At 43.1% G+C, this 18,289-nt stretch overlaps 1 protein-coding gene across 3 annotated transcripts in view; it reads left to right on the forward strand.

Annotated features, from left to right (window-relative positions):
* Positions 1–14,901, forward strand: part of LOC5502887 (unconventional myosin-XV) — a 70,706-nt gene extending 55,805 nt beyond the window's left edge. For all 3 annotated transcript variants that reach the window (XM_032371194.2, XM_032371196.2, XM_032371195.2), the window contains 19 exons: positions 123–173; positions 281–463; positions 738–937; positions 1,514–1,590; positions 1,998–2,129; positions 2,493–2,569; positions 2,778–2,860; positions 3,092–3,222; positions 3,907–4,001; positions 5,034–5,111; positions 5,238–5,334; positions 6,073–6,233; positions 6,461–6,529; positions 7,071–7,144; positions 7,316–7,449; positions 7,749–7,798; positions 11,781–11,864; positions 12,277–12,411; positions 14,128–14,901. In XM_032371194.2, coding sequence (XP_032227085.2) covers positions 123–173; positions 281–463; positions 738–937; positions 1,514–1,590; positions 1,998–2,129; positions 2,493–2,569; positions 2,778–2,860; positions 3,092–3,222; positions 3,907–4,001; positions 5,034–5,111; positions 5,238–5,334; positions 6,073–6,233; positions 6,461–6,529; positions 7,071–7,144; positions 7,316–7,449; positions 7,749–7,798; positions 11,781–11,864; positions 12,277–12,411; positions 14,128–14,244 — 2,028 coding nt within the window. In that variant the 3' untranslated portion in view covers positions 14,245–14,901. The remainder of the gene's footprint in view (positions 1–122; positions 174–280; positions 464–737; positions 938–1,513; positions 1,591–1,997; positions 2,130–2,492; positions 2,570–2,777; positions 2,861–3,091; positions 3,223–3,906; positions 4,002–5,033; positions 5,112–5,237; positions 5,335–6,072; positions 6,234–6,460; positions 6,530–7,070; positions 7,145–7,315; positions 7,450–7,748; positions 7,799–11,780; positions 11,865–12,276; positions 12,412–14,127) is intronic.
* The last annotated feature ends 3,388 nt before the right edge of the window (positions 14,902–18,289 follow it).

Here is an 18,289-nt window from a genome sequence, read left to right on the forward strand (position 1 = left end):
ACAGACAGGGTGAGAACTTACCTTCGTGTCACTAGTGCAGACAGGGTGAAAACTGACCTTCGTGTCACTAGTACAGACAGGGTAAGAGCTGACCTTATTTGTCTCTGTGTATGTTACCTCAGGCTGAAGAGATCAAGCTGATGATCAGCCCTTACCTGCGACAGATTGAGAAGGTTTGTTCCCACAATTTTTCTGTTAATACCTTGCCTCGTATTGCTCGGTATTTACTTTAGATGCAAGCACATTTTTGTGATTTTAACCTCACGTTGTGTTACCACAGGAAGCCAAGTACGTCCGGGCAATGTATGATTATGTCACGCAAGAGCCAAACCTGCTGAGCTTCAAGAAAGGTGATGTCATTCAGATAATTGACAAGCCGGACATAGAGGAAGGCTGGCTGTTTGGAGTGTTTGCATCCAACAATGGCTACTTCCCGGCGGAGTACGTCACGCACATCAAAGAGGTTGGTCACGTCTGTCATGCAACTAACGGCATGCTGTCATCCTAGCAACACACTACATGTTGTCACCCTAGCAACACACTACATGTTGTCACCCTAGCAACACACTACATGTTGTCTCCCTAGCAACACACTACATGTTGTCACCCTAGCAACACACTGAACCGTCAACACCTAACACTAACCCTCTGCATCATCAAGAGTCAAGCAGGCACAATATCTTTACAATTTTTTCAACACTTTTTCGCGTTCATATTACTAAGGCTGTGTGTTTTAGGACCCTGGTACTGTACGTAAGGGTAACCTGATGAAAGCGGCTTCGCTAGGCAACCTTTTCACGGAGAGCGCGGATGAGTCCCCCAAGGGTACACACAGCCGACGGGACAGTGTCCGGTCCAGTAAATCGGACAAGTCCGAGTATGGGCATGAAAAGTTCTCTATGATGGAGTTTGCAATGCATTACTTCAGACATGGACAGTGAGTATATCCACGGCGACAACAACAACAGCGACTTTTACTGTAAAAACAACAACAGCAACAGTAAGAACAACAACAGTAACTTTAACAACAGTTAAAGTAACAACAACAGCTGTAGCACCAGTGACAAAGTCATATCCAGCAATAACAACAGAAGCAACAACTTTCAGATTGCGATCACTTCTCGTCATAATATCACATAAAATGCCAAATTATAAAATTGGTAAAGTTTAATATAGTTGCTAACTTCATTAAACTTTACGAATTAAAGTTTACGAATTTAATAAATTGTCATTTTAGTCGAACATCACATTTAGAATCTTGCGGTTGTATTGCCGTTATTTGTAATGTCCGTCATGCAGTTCACTTCATTGTTGCCAAGGGTCAGGGATTCTATTGTCCACTGCGTGCGCTTTCAAAAAGACGGCGATATAGCACGTAAATACTGTTACCTGTTAAAAAAATCACTGTGCCCGAAATAGTGCAGAGAAGCCCTTGTTGTCTTGCATTCCTTGCGTGTTGTTTATTGATTGATTGATGATTATGATTGATTATGATTATCGCTGGTGTTTCTAGGGAAGTGGTGCATCGACAGTCGGATGGCTCGGTGCGTGGAACACTTCGTATCAAAGGAACAAATCGATCGGGCAAAGGTACGTGGCCATGGCTCAAGAGTGCTCAGAGCGATTGTTCTGACATGTTGACCCACTGACGGCTGATTGATAACTGATTGTTCGGGGGTGGGAAGAGCTTTCCCTTTTATAGAGGAACTTTGGTGTTGTTAAAACCACCTCGTAACAACACCCAGTAATAGGTGTGTTACTGGGTGTTCTTAAGGGGGGGGGGGGTGTTGTTACTGAATATTGTTACTTGGTGGTGTTACTGGATGCAGTTATTGGGTGTTGTTATTGGGTGTTGTTCCTGGGTGTTGTTATTGGGTGTTGTTACTGGGTGTTGTTACTGGGTGTTGTTACTGGGTGTTGTTACTGGGTGTTGTCATTGGGTGTTGTTACTGGGTGTTGTTACTGGGTGTTGTTACTTAGTTGGTCTGATTTGTCAGGTTCAACAAAGAAGGTGGAGTGGACGTGGAAAGGTCTCGCTGAACTCGTCAAGTACAGCAAAACTCCAATCCAAGCTTCTTTGCTACGCCTCGACAGCCCTCAAAACAAGCACGCTATCGAGTGCTTCCATGGTAAGTATCCTGTCGCTATATGAAGGCATGTTTCCCAATCTAACCATCCCTGTCGCTATATGAAGGTTATGAAGGACATGTTTCCTAATCTAACCATACCTAAAGCATTTTCTGTAAGATTAAAATATGTTTAGATAATTAAGGAAAGCCTTTTTCTGTTTTAGGGTAAAAAGACCGGTTGCGTGCTGATTGTTCTGAAAGGCTTAACTAAGAAAGATTTGATCTGATAGAGTCGGGAAACTAGTGGCACGCTACATATATATCCGAGTTTATCAATTTCTATTGCTATGTCACAACGGATTATACATCATTGTGTGTCAAATCGTTGTAAAGTTGTAAACCTTTTTTTATATCCTCGTACAGCTATCATGCGGTTCATGGGAGATATTTCTATGGGACGTAATCACAAAGACACCGAGCTTGTCTACTTCCTACTCAAGGTATGTCGGTCTTATTAGCACCGCTTTGCTTTTCAAACTTATTTTGTAGAATTGTAAAGCGCTTTGGATCCGTAAGAGAAAAGCGCTATATAAATTAACTTTTTATAATTATTATTATTTATTATTAAAATTCTTTGGTTTTGCTGTGTACTTCAGACGTGTTTGGTTTTGTTGTTTTTCAGACGTGTCGTGTTTTGTTGTTTTTCAGACGTGTCGTGAGAATGAGCGGCTCTGCGACGAGGTGTACTGCCAACTCGTCAAGCAAGTCACCAGCAACAAGAGCGCATGCGAGTAAGTGATCCAAATCAAGGGTGTCCTAGCAACAGAAACCTTACCATCTTTATCACACTGACCACATGATAACACACGTGACACGCTGACCACATGATAACATGTGACACGCTGACCACGTGATAACACACGTGACACGCTGACCACATGATAACACACGTGACACATTTATCAAGTGATGCACATGTCCACTTTATCTATTGAGGCTGATCACGTGACCTCTGTCTTCAGGGACAGCTGTAGTCGCGGCTGGCGACTCCTGATTATCATGACGTCATACGTCACGTGTGACGAGTTCCTCAAGCCATATTTGGTCAAGTTCTTACAGAGTACCGCTAGTGATCCCAAGCGAGAGTTTCACGGTAGGATATGCTCTTTTCGCATCGATCCCTTCAGTCACGTATTGATCCCCTTAGATATGCTTACGCATAGATCCCCTTAGTTGCACATAGATCCCCTTAGTTGCGCATAGATCCCCTTAGTTGCGCATATATCCCCTTAATTGCGCATAGATCCCCTTAGTTGCGCATAGATCCCCTTAGTTGCGCATAGATCCCCTTAGTTGCACATAGATTCCCTTAGTTGCGCATAGATCCCCTTAGTTGCGCATAGATCCCCTTAGTTGCGCATAGATCCCCTTAGTTGCGCATAGATCCCCTTAGTTGTGCATAGATCCCCTTAGTTGCACATAGATCCCCTTAGTTGCGCATAGATCCCCTTAGTTGCGCATAGATCCCCTTAGTTGCGCATAGATCCCCTTAGTTGCGCATAGAGCCCCTTAGTTGCGCATAGATCCCCTTATTTGCACATAGATCCCCTTAGTTGCGCATAGATCCCCTTAGTTGCGCATAGATCCCCTTAGTTGCGCATAAATCCCCTTAGTTGCACATAGATCCCCTTAGTTGCGCATAGATCCCCTTAGTTGCGCATAGATCCCCTTAGTTATACATTGAAAATGGGCCAGTATGAGTGAGCCAGAGCATTAGGTTTACCTTAATGTTATTTTGGTCATAATGTTTTCTGTCTCAACATTATTTGATCAACAGGAGCCGCGGCGATCTGTGAGCAGAATCTGATGAAAACATTCAAGTACGGTGGACGGCGGACTCCCCCGAGTGCCATGGAGCTAAAACAGCTGGTGGTAAACAAATCAGTCCCAATAATAATGAAAATAACAATGACATTAATAATAAAAAATAATATTAAATAATTATAGCGGAGCCCCTGCAGAGCTCCATAGTCATAACGTAGCCCCTGCGGAGTTCCCGTGGTCACGATGGGATGCCTGTGTTTTCCGTATGTCCTTTCTCATCGCGTCTCTGATTGGTCGAAAATTAAATGGCGCGAAAGTGGGAACGTGCGCGCGTACTGGAAAATAATTCAATTCCTTCAGCCGTCGTTTGCCAAACAAACATGCTACAAAGCCAAAGCTTTTGTAATATTATAAAACACTGGGGAAATACACAAAAACGAACATGGAAAAAGGGTCTTCAGCCAACGCGCTCTATTTTCTAATGTCATTGATTAATTGATTTGTAAGTATGTTGGGGGGGAAGGGGTGTCACTCTTGGGTGGAAGGGGTGTCACTCTTGGGGGGGGAAGGGGTGTCACTCTTGGGGGGAAGGGGTGTCACTCTTGGGGGGAACAGTTGTCACTCTTGGGGGGGAAGGGGTGTCACTCTTGGGGGGAAGGGGTGTCACTCTTGGGGGGGAAGGGGTGTCACTCTTTGGGGGGGAAGGGGTGTCACTCTTGGGGGGAAGGGGTGTCACTCTTGGGGGGGAAGGGGTGTCACTCTTGGGGGGGAAGGGGTGTCACTCTTGGGGGGAAGGGGTGTCACTCTTTGGGGGAAGGGGTGTCACTCTTGGGGGGGAGGGGTGTCACTCTTGGGGGGAAGGGGTGTCACTCTTGGGGGGGAAGGGGTGTCACTCTTGGGGGGAAGGGGTGTCACTCTTTGGGGGAAGGGGTGTCACTCTTGGGGGGGAGGGGTGTCACTCTTGGGGGGAAGGGGTGTCACTGTTGGGGGGAAAGGGTGTCACTCTTGGGGGGGAAGGGGTGTCACTCTTGGGGGATTGGTGCTGTTACAGATATTGTGACGGTGTTAAACTATGCTTATGCTATACTATGTGAGTATGGTTACACAACAAAGTTTACTAATGTTTTTCCTGGTCACCAGCAAGGACGTCAATCCAAGAGACAAGTCTTCTTGCTCCCTGGAATGGTCTCCAAGATGATCAAGATCCAGACATGCTCTGTGAGTCATCCGTACTGCACGTGAACACCACACATCATGTTAACATCACACATCATGTGAACATCACACATCATGTGAACCCCACATGACTCGTGAACGTCATCTGTGAATTCGTTACATTTGCAGACCGGATTTGATGTCATTAAGGAGATGTGTAATGAGATGGAGTTATTTACTGAAGATGACTACCGGGAATATGGCGTCTTCACGCAGCTCGTCAAGCGTAAGTTTAAACGTTCCTCCTACCTTTGTAAGCTACAATACTATCCTTGAACAGTACAATCCTGTTAATAAGGACACCTTTGGGACCTACAATACTACCCTTGTACAGTACAACCCTGTTAATAAGGACACCTTTGTGACCTACAATACTATCTTTGAACAGTACAACCCTCTAAATAAGGACACCTTCATGACCTACAATACTATCCTTGAACAGTACAACCCTGTTAATAAGGACACCTTCGTTACCTAGCAAGCTATCCTTGAACAGTACAACCCTGTTAATAAGGACACCTTTGTGACCTACAATACTTTCCTTGTACAGTACAACCCTGTTAATTAGGACACCTTTGTGACCTACAATACTATCCTTTAACAGTACAACCCTGTTAATAAGGACACCTTTGGGACCTACAATACTACCCTTGTACAGTACAACCCTGTTAATAATTACAACTTTGGGACCTACAATACTATCCTTGTACAGTACAACCTCGTTAATAAGGACACCTTATTTCCTTACCAACTTGCGACTGTCATTATTTAGGCGTGTTTAAAATACAATTTCTGTATTTCAATTCAACTCCATTACCGAATTGAAATACAGAAAATGGAGGCCCTTTCCTTCAACAATTTCCAATGCAAAAGAGCTTTTTTAACTATCTCTCGAGCACGACTGTGATCTGTTCAAGATCTGACCGAGATTAGGCACTCTAAGGTGTGAATATTGTTCTCGCAGAGAATGTTATGGTACCGGTGCAGACTACGGACTACATCATGGATGTTATTGGTCAACTGGAGCGCCAGGAGATCGAGTTTAGTTTGTGGTTTAAGCGAGTGCTATGGTATCAGCCCTGCCACTTCGACAACGAGCTGTATGTCTCCATCATCTACAACCAGGTATGTGGAGTCTTAGGGCAACTGCATAAAAAAATATGTAAAACGTTTACATACAGTTTGCGTACTAGATGTGTCCTGCTAACGGAACACCATTCAATGTTTCTTTTGTGTGCTTTTGAATTTGTTTCATAAGGGTACAGGTATTTTTACCAACACCTTTTTTCGTAAGTACTGCACAGAAATCCGCCCATTGTGCGAGTATTCTACTAAGCTCGTTATCTGCCCAGGTGATGCCAGGCTACATGAGAGGTCAGCTTGTCGGACTCACCAACGGACGCACTATAGGAGATGCCCAGGTGAGCTGCTGCTCGATAGGCATCATCGGGGGATACTTGCCAGGCTTGTGTTACTCAACCTCATTTGTATGCTATTTGTCCTTTTCGGTGAAAGCCCTTAACACGTGCATATAGATTTTTTTTTTAATGGATGTAAAGCCTCTCCCCTTATTTTTATTTGTATATTTTATGCATTAAAGGATGGAGGGGACTTGTGTGCTCTGACACTAGCATATTCCACACCCACAGTAGCATATACCACACCCACACTAGCATATACCACACCCACACTAACATATACCACACTCACACTAGCATATTCCACACCCACACTAGCATATACCACATCCACACTAGCATATACCACACTCACACTAGCATATACCACACCCACACTAGCATATACCACACCCACACTAACATGTACCACACTCACACTAGCATGTACCACACTCACACTAGCATATTCCACACCCACACTAGCATATTCCACACCCACACTAGCATATACTACTACTACAGGCTATCATATACCATAAGCTGAAAAAACTATTTTTTTTAGTTCCAGAATGAAGTAGCAGAGATTGGTGCACTGCAGATTCTCGCCACTCGCACGAACCTCAATGCTCCTGCGCAGTAAGTAACAGTCTGTTGGACTCGTATCTCATGCTTAGCAGGGGTGGGGGGGAGGGGAGGGGGTACACGAGCCTCATTACGTCTGCGCAGTAGTAAGTAACACTCAAAATGACATACATCTCATTGGGGGGATAAGAATACTAAATGAATGTCGATTTTGTCGTCATTCAGGAGTGACGTGGATAGTGTGGTGCCTAAGTTCATGCGTGAGAGGCTCCGCCCCCAGCAGTGGCTGATTCTTGTACAAGACCACTTCCGTAGTTTTCAAGGCTCTTCACCTCACCAGGCCAGGAGAAAAATTCTCGGTAGGTTCTTAGGACGCTTTTAAGTCTTTTTAAGATTTATTCCAATTCTATGATAAGGTATTCGGGTAATGAGGACTGGTTTGTTTTGAGTGTCAAGTTAAGATACTTGGGACTTTTTTCGGGCTTATGGGTAAAGTACTCGTGACAGTCTCGGTACTTGTGCCCATCTCGGTACACGTGACGATCTCGGTACTTGGTTCGGTACTCGTGACGATTTTTCGAGTTTGAGAGATCGATATGTGGGGAGTCATTCAGAATCTAACACAGGTGACATCTAACAATTTTTTTTTATCTTGCAGAGAAAGTTACCAAATGGCCCTTCTTTGGCTCATCATTTTTCTTAGTCAAGGTGAGTGCATGGCTTGTACATTGGCTTAACACGGTGAGTGCATGGCTTGTACATTGGCTTAACACGGTGAGTGCATGGCTTGTACATTGCCTTAACACGGTGAGTGCATGGCTTGTACATTGGCTTAACATGGTGAGTGCATGGCTTGTACATTGGCTTAACATGGTGAGTGCATGGCTTGTACATTGGCTTAATACGGTGAGTGCATGGCTTGTACATTGGCTTAACATGGTGAGTGCATGGCTTGTACATTGGCTTAACACGGTGAGTGCATGGCTTGTACATTCGCTTAACACGGTGAGTGCATGGCTTGTACATTGGCTTAACACGGTGAGTGCATGGCTTGTACATTGGCTTAATACGGTGAGTGAATGGCTTGTACATTGGCTTAACACGGTTAGTGCATGGCTTGTACATTGGCTTAATATGGTGAGTGCATGGCTTGTACATTGGCTTAACATGGTTAGTGCATGGCTTGTACATTGGCTTAACATGGTGAGTGCATGGCTTGTACATTGGCTTAACACGGTTAGTGCATGGCTTGTACATTGGCTTAACATGGTGAGTGCATGGCTTGTACATTGGCTTAACATGGTGAGTGCATGGCTTGTACATTGGCTTAACACGGTGAGTGCATGGCTTGTACATTGGCGTAACACCGTGAGTGCATGGCTTGTACATTGGCTTAATACGGTGAGTGCATGGCTTGTACATTGGCTTAACATGGTGAGTGCATGGCTTGTACATTGGCTTAACACGGTGAGTGCATGGCTTGTACATTGGCTTAACACGGTCAGTGCATGGCTTGTACATTGGCTTAACATGGTGAGTGCATGGCTTGTACATTGGCTTAACACGGTTAGTGCATGGCTTGTACATTGGCTTAACACGGTGAGTGCATGGCTTGTACATTCGCTTAACACGGTGAGTGCATGGCTTGTACATTGGCTTAACACGGTGAGTGCATGGCTTGTACATTGGCTTAACACGGAGAGTTCATGGCTTGTACATTGGCTTAACATGGTGAGTGCATGGCTTGTACATTGGCTTAACATGGTGAGTGCATGGCTTGTACATTGGCTTAACACGGTGAGTGCATGGCTTGTACATTGGCTTAACACGGAGAGTTCATGGCTTGTACATTGGCTTAACATGGTGAGTGCATGGCTTGTACATTGGCTTAACACGGTGAGTGCATGGCTTGTACATTGGCTTAACACGGTGAGTGCATGGCTTGTACATTGGCTTAACACGGTGAGTGCATGGCTTGTACATTGGCTTAACACCGTGAGTGCATGGCTTGTACATTGCCTTTAAGTTCTTAAAACCTTTCTCTTATATCAATTTAGCCAAAACAAAGCATAGATAAACTTTTAAATTCTGAAATGGGAATTGAATTTGATTGAAATTAGAATTTTCTACAGATCTTTGAATGTTTTGGCGGGAAAATCTGAAACAACGTATTTTCCTTAAATCCGTTAAAATTCAGAGACGGCAATACCACAAAATATTTAAAGTCGAGAATTGTATTAGTGGAAAAAAAAGGTGCAGAATCGTTCACATTTGTGGAACAGTTTTGAAATTTGGCACAGTAATAGAGAATCTGGCACAGAGCAATTCTAGATATGGACCCACCCCCAAAAATGTATACTTACAGTTTTATAGAGGTGGATTCAATTTTTCTTACTTCCTCAATAATACTTTTCATGCTACGGTCACGAAACTTATTCCAGTGATGGATATTAACACATGCTACAGTTGAATGAACAAATAAACCACGCCCCCTTTGATACTTACAGTTTTAGGGGTGGTATAAATTATTCCCTTTAATCAGCATTAAAACCAATACTATTTATTGTACAACGTTCAAACCCAACATAATTGTAGTACTCTTTACAAAACTTCATTCGAGATATGGACCCACGCCCAGATGTGAGTACTTACAGTTATACTAGAGATGATACGAAAGAGGCATATTGCTTAGAGTACCCTTCAATACAAACTGAGAGCTAAGAATCCATATACTAACTTATAATGGTATATTGCAAGATATTCCCAACCGTATAGCCACGCCTCTATTGTACTTACAATTATACTAGAGATGGCACGAAGGAGGTAATCGCATATATAGTTTGCCTTTCAATACGAGCTATGAGCTACAAATCCACATGCTTACTTATATTGGTATATTACCGGATATAATCAATTGCATTACCACGCCCCTATGGTATTTACAGTTATACTAGAGATGACGGGAATCTTCCTATACGTATTTCAAGCTAAAAATCAATATACTCACCGATATTGGCATGCTTACTTATATTGGTATATTACCGGATATAATCAATTGCATTACCACGCCCCTATGGTATTTACAGTTATACTAGAGATGACGGGAATCTTCCTATACGCATTTCAAGCTAAAAATCAATATACTCACCGATATTGATATATTGCAGGGTGTAGTTAAATGTATAACCATGCCCTTATAGTACTTATAGCTCTTCTAGAGATGGCACGGATGGAGTTTATAGATATGCTCAACATCTGTTCCCGTGTCCACCCGAGAAGCACTGTTGATATGAAAAAAAAACGTTTCAGAAAGCCGTTTAGTTTTTTAGTTTCCAGAACCCAATTCAATTCTTACCTGTCTCTGTTTCATTGCCACTCACAGTCCCCATCACACCTGCACAGAGCAGTGCATTTAAGCCCCGTCTTGATGAATCACTTTTTGCAGCCCTTATCGGGCTGGCAGCTCGCAGTTTGAAAGGCATTCTATATAAGCGATATACCTCCTTCATTTAATCTCTAGTATAACTGTAAGTACAATAGGGGCGTGGCTATACGGTTGGGAATATCTTGCAATATACCATTATGAGTTAGTATATGGATTCTTAGCTCTCAGTTTGTATTGAAGGGCACTCTAAGCAATATGCCTCTTTCGTATCATCTCTATTATAACTGTAAATACACAAATCTAGGCGTGGGTTCATATCTCGAATGAAAGTTTGAGTATAACAAGAGTATAACAATTATGTGGAGTTTGAAAGTTGTACTATAAATGGTATTGGGTTTAATGCTGATTGCAGGAATAATTTATTCCACCCCTTAAACTGTAAGTATCAAGGGGGCGTGGTTTATTTTTTCGTTAAACTGTAGTTTATGTTAATATCCATCACTGGGTTCTGATCGTAACATGAAAAGTATTGGTTTTATTCAGGTTTTCAGGGAGATTGTTTCCACCTCTATAAAACTGTAAGTAAACATTTTTGGGGGTGGGTCCATATCCAGAATTGCTCAGTGTGAGTTTCTCTATCACTGTGCCAAATTTCATAAATGTTCCATAAATTAGAACGATCCGCCACTTTTTATGCACCAATTTCTTGCACTATATGCGAAAAAAGAAAATATCGTTTTGTTGTAGGTTTCAAAAACAGCGCGCGCTGGTTGGGAATGTCGCCATTGTTGATTGCGAATGCAGTGCGCGCGCACAATGCCAAAACAATTCAAAGACTAAAAAATATCTGCTAAATTTTGCAGATTTGTTTCCTGAAGTTAAATAATCATTTGATATAAAAATATAAAAATGACGGTAAACGTTGGAACAACACAAAGTTTTTCAGCAACTAATAAGACATGAAGACGGGAACCGGCGTATGTTTTCTCATGTAAATTGGTTGACATCTTGATCTACGTCACAAATTACTGGACCCGGGCGTTTCAGTTCACGGCCTTTTTTCCGAAGGTTGACAAAAATACCTCAATATTACAGATTTGAGTTATTCGCGCAAACGCGTGTTTTATAGGGTCCATAGAAACCACATACCATTTGGAAGATGAAAATATAAAGAATTGACAAAGTCTATCAACTCTGAAAGGTTATATGGACTTTAACACACACGCACACACACAGATGACTTATAGCGACTCATCTTTCTTCTTTGCACTTACTATAACTTTACTATAACTTGTATCTCAATAGCATTGTTCTCACCCAAACGTTGCCGGAGAATGTGTAATCGCCATCAACAAACAAGGAATCCACTTCATAAGCCCTGCATCCAAGGTACGTAAACACGGTGATGACGTCACAATGCTTCGAAAATGACGCGAACAAATGTCTTGCTTACGATGTTTCGTTACTATTGCTCGTGCTTCGTTAAACAGCGCAATTCTTGTCTGACGACAGGCGACACCGTTGAACCAAACACAACAATGATTTTTCCTATTGTGAACTTTATGAGGCTTGGCGTGAAAGTCTCGCTAAAACAGCCTCGCTCAGTTATCCGCTTATTGAATAACAAAGAAAATGTTCACAGCAATGGGTTGCGGCAATCCTACATATTTTTCCTATATTTCAGCAAGCTTGAGTTATCGTGCTTGAAGACCCAGCGGTCTTTACCGTGGCCTGAGCACATGCTTTATTTTGCTGAATATTCTGTATGCCCCTTGCTAAAACTGCTCTACTCCACCCCTAGCAATCCCTCCACAATGAACCGTTTCCCCGCATCATCTCCACCCGCATTCTCGTGTCGGACAAGAAGAGATTCTTCCTGGACCTGAAGATCGGCGACTCCATGGTGCAGAAAGTCACACGCATGGAGACACAAGAGGTGCAAAATAGTACTCATTAACAATAGCATTAGCAATAACAGTAACAATAGCAATAACAATAATACCAACAGTTACAATAACAATAATAACAACAGTAACTATAACAATAGCAATAACATTGACAGTAATAGTAACAACAATAACAACAGTAACTATAACAATAATAACAAAAGCAACAATAGCAATAATAATAACAATAGCAAAAACAATAAGAAAAACAATAACAAGCATAGCATAGCATAGCATAGCAAAACATAGCATAACATAACATGTATAATATAACATAACATAGCATGTATAATATAACATAACATATAATGTCTATGATATAACATAACTTAGCAAGTATAATATAATATAACATAGCATTTATAATATTGCATAACATAACATGTAATATATAGATTTAGGCATTGCCTAAAAGCGGAGCTCCAAACGACCAAATCTTTTATTATTCTTGTATAATAATTTAAGAAATATTTTAATATTTAAAAATATTATTATTATTATTACTATATTTCTGTTTTTGACGACGTCAACGATTTCACAGATCACGCGACTAACTTGTTATACCCCCTTCCCCCCACCCTTGACATCTACATGACAAGTTTAGTTGTCATCAAGAGAGCATAAGATAAGAGAGGGACACTTTGGTATTACCCGCACGCCATGTCGATTCTGAATCCGGCTATTTTTAGTAACCACCACCCCACCACTGCGCGTGAGCATTTTTACTCACCCTGTTTTGTGACTTGAAACCTAAAAAAACACCCTATTTGCGCAAATACCATCAAAAATTTTATTCTAGCATCAAGGATACGGGCAGTCTTGGTTTATTAAGGGAATGTAGTACTTCGAGGATTGAAAGATTTCGAAAACAAGAGCGGACAACCTCGTGATTCAAACATCGTTTTCGCTCTAATTTGCTGCTTTTTCGTGGTTTCTTTCAAGAGACATGAACGTTTTTTGCTTTTAATCATGTTTTTGCTTTAAGTGACGTCACACAACACGTGACCATATTGTTGCATACCCCTTGACACCTACATGACACCTACCGAGTTTGGTTGTCATACGATGTTTCCTTCGTGAAATATAAATCATTTTATTTTGATGACGTCAGCATATTTTTGCTTCTAGTGACGTCACCGATGACGTCACAATCACGTGACTATAATGGTGCATCCCCTTGACACATACATGACACACACCAAGTTTGGTTGTCATATGATGTTTCGTTTAGGAGATCTGAATATAGATATGACATCGGGATAGTTTTTCTTAAAGTGACGTCATCTATGACGTCACGCAACACGTGACCATATTGTTGCATCTCCCTTGACACCTTCATGACACCTACCAAGTTTGGTTTCCTTCGTGAAATATAAATATATTTTTTGTATTTTGATGACGTCAGCATATTTTTGCTTCTAGTGACGTCATTGATGACGTTGACACATACATGACACCTGCCGAGTTTGGTTGTCATACGATGCTTTTAAGGGACGGACGGACGGACATCGCGTCACGAAAACTCGAGTAGATGGGTTACCAATATTTGTTACCATATTTTGCTTTATATAACACTTTTTCTTATGTATGCGGCTCCGCTCACGCGGCGCTTCGTGGGAGCTCCGCTATGATATAACATAACATAGCAGTTCTGAAACACTTCTAATCGAGTGTTATTCAACTGATCGTATTTCCTGTCTTTCCAGGCCAAAGACATCGCCAACCTTATCTATAGTTATGTAAGCATGACGTCAGAAGAGATGAATCGACCCAACGAAGGACTGGCCGGCGTACTTCGCTCACAGCAAGACCTCAGGCTATAACCCACGACACTTACTTACCTTCGCAGACTATCTTGTATGATTTGAATAAGTTTGGCAGTCTTGTGCTCTGAAGAAGACTGGGTATGATATATTGAAGGGAAAGGGATAGCCACAGGAAGAAACATTGGAAAGCTTAATCGAGTAGAAAATTCGAAGAGACGCCTTCTTCGGACAGCAGTACGGTCACGGTACGGCCACGGTACGGGCACGGTACTGTCACGGCACGGTCACGGTGCTGTCACGGTACGGGCACGGTACGGTCATTACATTTGGTGTAAAATATGAAAGGTCATTACATAGATCTCAATTTTTTAACATTATTATTTCGAAATGCATTTTGGGTATGGGCTCAATGATAGGTCACGTGGGACATTCGGGGATTTTCACCTCGAGATTTTGAGATCTTGATCATTAGAAACAGAATTTTGTTAAAAATTTCAACGAAAATTAAACAAAAAAATTAGCAGCGTGAGACTTGCACGAATTTTTCGCTTACAAGTCCTCTGTATATTCAATATTTTGCTAGACGTAAAAAACCCTGTACTTTGTAAAAATCAATAAAAGCAAATCACAAATTGAATTAACACTAATGCCACAAATAAATTTAATTGGTACGTACAAAGACCAAATTCGCAAATAAATTATTCATTGTTTGAATTGTGTAGCGTTTTTTTCTTGTTTTCTTTAAGTTTGAGTTAAGAAATGAACGATGGCATTTTGCTCGTAAAGCTCTTAGTGCACATTTTTTTTTGCGTTTTCCCTTTTTTCTAGTATCATTTTCATTTTGCTTTCCCACTCCTGTATTTTTTAACTTAACTAAATGTTATTAATGAAAGCCTTCGAGCACATCAATTTCTTCTTGACAATTCCAACTATGACTAAACCCCAGCCTTAATATTTCATTGTTGAATTTTTCAGACCAGAATGCTGAATTCGAAAATCGAATCTGACCTATTTTTGCAAGTGTTGTATTTTCTTTATCTAGAGATTTTAGTCCAGTATGCCAGGTAACCTCGCAAGTCTGCCTCACAGGTTGTTTTCTGAGTAACCTGACAAAATTCTTAGTGTGCGCTGTCGACAAGGTCATTCTGTTAACGGGTCTCGTCATATTTCGCTACCATGACAAGGTCATTCTGTTAACGGGTCTCGTCATATTTCGCTACCATGAAGTAGAATCAGGCCAATGAGAGCGCCAAAAATCCGTGTCAAGTTTAGGCAATTCTACTTTTCACTTTTCGGGCGAAAAAGTGAAACGAACGATCACGTGCTTGAGAAATTTCTAATTTCCTTTTCCCTGTCGATTTTGAAAATACAAACAAACCTTGTCACGAGTTCAGAAAATGTTTATAGCTTTGCCATATTTCGCAAAAAAAGGGAAAGCTATTTTTCTCTGGCTTTTTCTCGATTTGTATCGCTTTAAAAAGCCACTATTTTGCTACAAGTACTCATCTGTAACAGAAATGTAGAAACCTGAAATTACTGGAAGTTTTTCCGTTTTGCGGTAACGAAGAAAACAAGAAAAAAAGTTCGGGTCCACTTCCGGAAATTCGTATGCTCCCAACCCTGTAGAGGCTTAGATTCTGGCGCGCATCGTATCACGTGGGGTCTGTTTATACCAAGGGCCTGTTTTTCGTCCTATACGCGCGTGAAATATAACGATGACTGAAATGAAATAAAAAATGATTAAGCAAAAAAAAGTATCGATAAGCAATAGAAAAAAATGTAGAGCCAATTGCCCCAGTATCGACCCCCGAAGATCAGATTATACGAGAGTTAAACTCATCAACACTAGATGATTTGGCGGGTGGGTGCCCAATGGAGATTGCTGCGCTCGGTAACCATGGCAACCATGTCACCGTCCCAACCCAACCACTACCAACCCAAAATACCAGATCGAATAAGTTAAGAGCTCACTAACGGTTTAATAGCCCTATACGGTTACAAAGCTGTGCAAACTAAAGTACTGCCGCTACACCGCAGACGCTAAACGGCGTGACGCCCCAACTAGAGCACTGGCCGGAGTGCGAATATACAATTGATACGCCCCACTTCTCCACCGTCCCAAAGTCTGGATCAAATGATCTGGAATCCCATTCTGGGCCGCTACTGAGGCCGCACCTATTCGGAAACTATGGCTGGAGAAGTTTTCTGGGATACCAGCTGCCGCGACTATCGAGCGCAGCCATGTCGTCAGCTTTGCACGTGTTAACGGTCGGCCATCCTGGAACTAAAAGAGAGGGCCCTGAATATCCCCACTACGAGAGAGCGTCGACAGCACACAGCGGGTAAGTACCCCGGCCGATGTGGATATAACAGCCCTTGCGGAAGTTATCCGTCTTAGAAGCTTTAATCCACACCCTCACACAAGAGGGGTTAGAGCGTTCGTCGAAAGCCAAGTCGGACAACTGAAGATGGAGCGCCGGACTAAAGCTTTTCGCATTGGGGACCGTGAACTCAGCTGATCTTAGAAAACCAAAGTAAGCCAGATTACACACCGCCCAGAACATGGCATGATCAAGGAGAGCCAGGTCTAAGGAACGAAAGATCACTAACATGATGTTGTAGGATACCGGCAAGCGCTGTGGTGAGCCAGAGGGACCCTGCGAGCGCTTAATCCCCCGCACTACAAGCTGAAGCCGCTCGCAATTAGAATGAGGGTCCGCATGTCCAGATACGATGTGTAGCGAGCGCACCGCAGATAGATACACTTTAAAGGATGGGTACCGAATCGACGCTGCCAAATGAGTTACGAATAGGCAGAGTGTCCACTCATCTACTGGGCACGGGGAACCTGTCGAGTGAAGTCTTCCGAGTTGCTGACAAAATGTCACAAACTTGCGTTGCGCGGACGCGTAAGTACGCCGCGTGGACGGTGCTAAGCCTTCCAACAGGTACGTTCTGCAGCGTAGTTCTAATGACGAGGGGCCAGCTAGCGCAGCAGTTGGGGTGGAATTGGAGTCGGATGGCACTCCGCGTACGGGGCCGCTCTCCTGAACTCCTGGTAACGAAAACGGGACAATGCGTCAGCAATCTGATTGTAGCGCCCCGGGATATGAATGGAGGAAAAGAAGAAATTGAACCTTGCCCCTGCAAATAGGAGACTGCGCAACAGATGCATCAACTCAGGTACTTTCGATGTGCGGGAGTTGAGTACCGCGACCACCGCCTCGTTATCGCATCGGGACAGTACATGACCTCGAAGCCATCCGTGACCCTACACGTGCGCGGCCACGACCACCGGGAACAGCTCCTTGTATGCAATAGAACGCGCTGTCTGATTCTGTTCCCACCGACCGTTGAACCATGCCCCGCGATCATGCGCCCCATAACCAATCGCCCCCGCGGCATCCGAGGTCACGACGATATTCGCCTTCACATGTATTCCAGGAAATAACCAGAAACTTACACCATTCCACACGTAAAGGAAATTATGCCACCACGCTAAGTAAAGCCGAAGAGGTCGATGATACGCCGATGAAAAGTACGGCCCGGCCATACTACCTTAGCCGCATGGTGAAGGTGGCCTATCAGCGGCTGGAGTTGGTTGCGGGTGGCCCACTTGCATTCCCGCCATGTCGATACGAGACCGCGGAGAGCCGACAACTTATCGGCCGGCAGGCGTGTAATTTGGGAAGATGAATCTAGCTCTATGCCTAGTACAGTGATCGTGGTGGCGGGCCCGACACACTCACCTGGGTGCAGTGGCACACCAAGCGACTGACACACTACCCGACAGCGCGATAGGGCCGCGGCGCAATACTGAGAGTTAACTGGGCTGGCTAGAATAAAATCGTCGAGGTAATGTACCAGGGGGCGCACATTATGATTGATGAGAATCCACTCGACCATGTTCGCGACGCAGTTGGAAATATAAGGCGCTGCTCCAAGACCGAACGCCAAAGTCAAATCCACATAAAAATCGGCTCGCAATTTCATACCTAGCAGATATCGATCGGAAGGGTGAACCGGAATGTTGCGATAAGCCGCCCCCACACCGAATTTCGCGATCTGAGCTCCGGGCCCGAACTGCGCGACCATTTCAATG

Source organism: Nematostella vectensis, chromosome 12 (genome assembly GCF_932526225.1).
Source record: "Nematostella vectensis chromosome 12, jaNemVect1.1, whole genome shotgun sequence".
NCBI classification, from domain to species: domain Eukaryota; kingdom Metazoa; phylum Cnidaria; class Anthozoa; order Actiniaria; family Edwardsiidae; genus Nematostella; species Nematostella vectensis.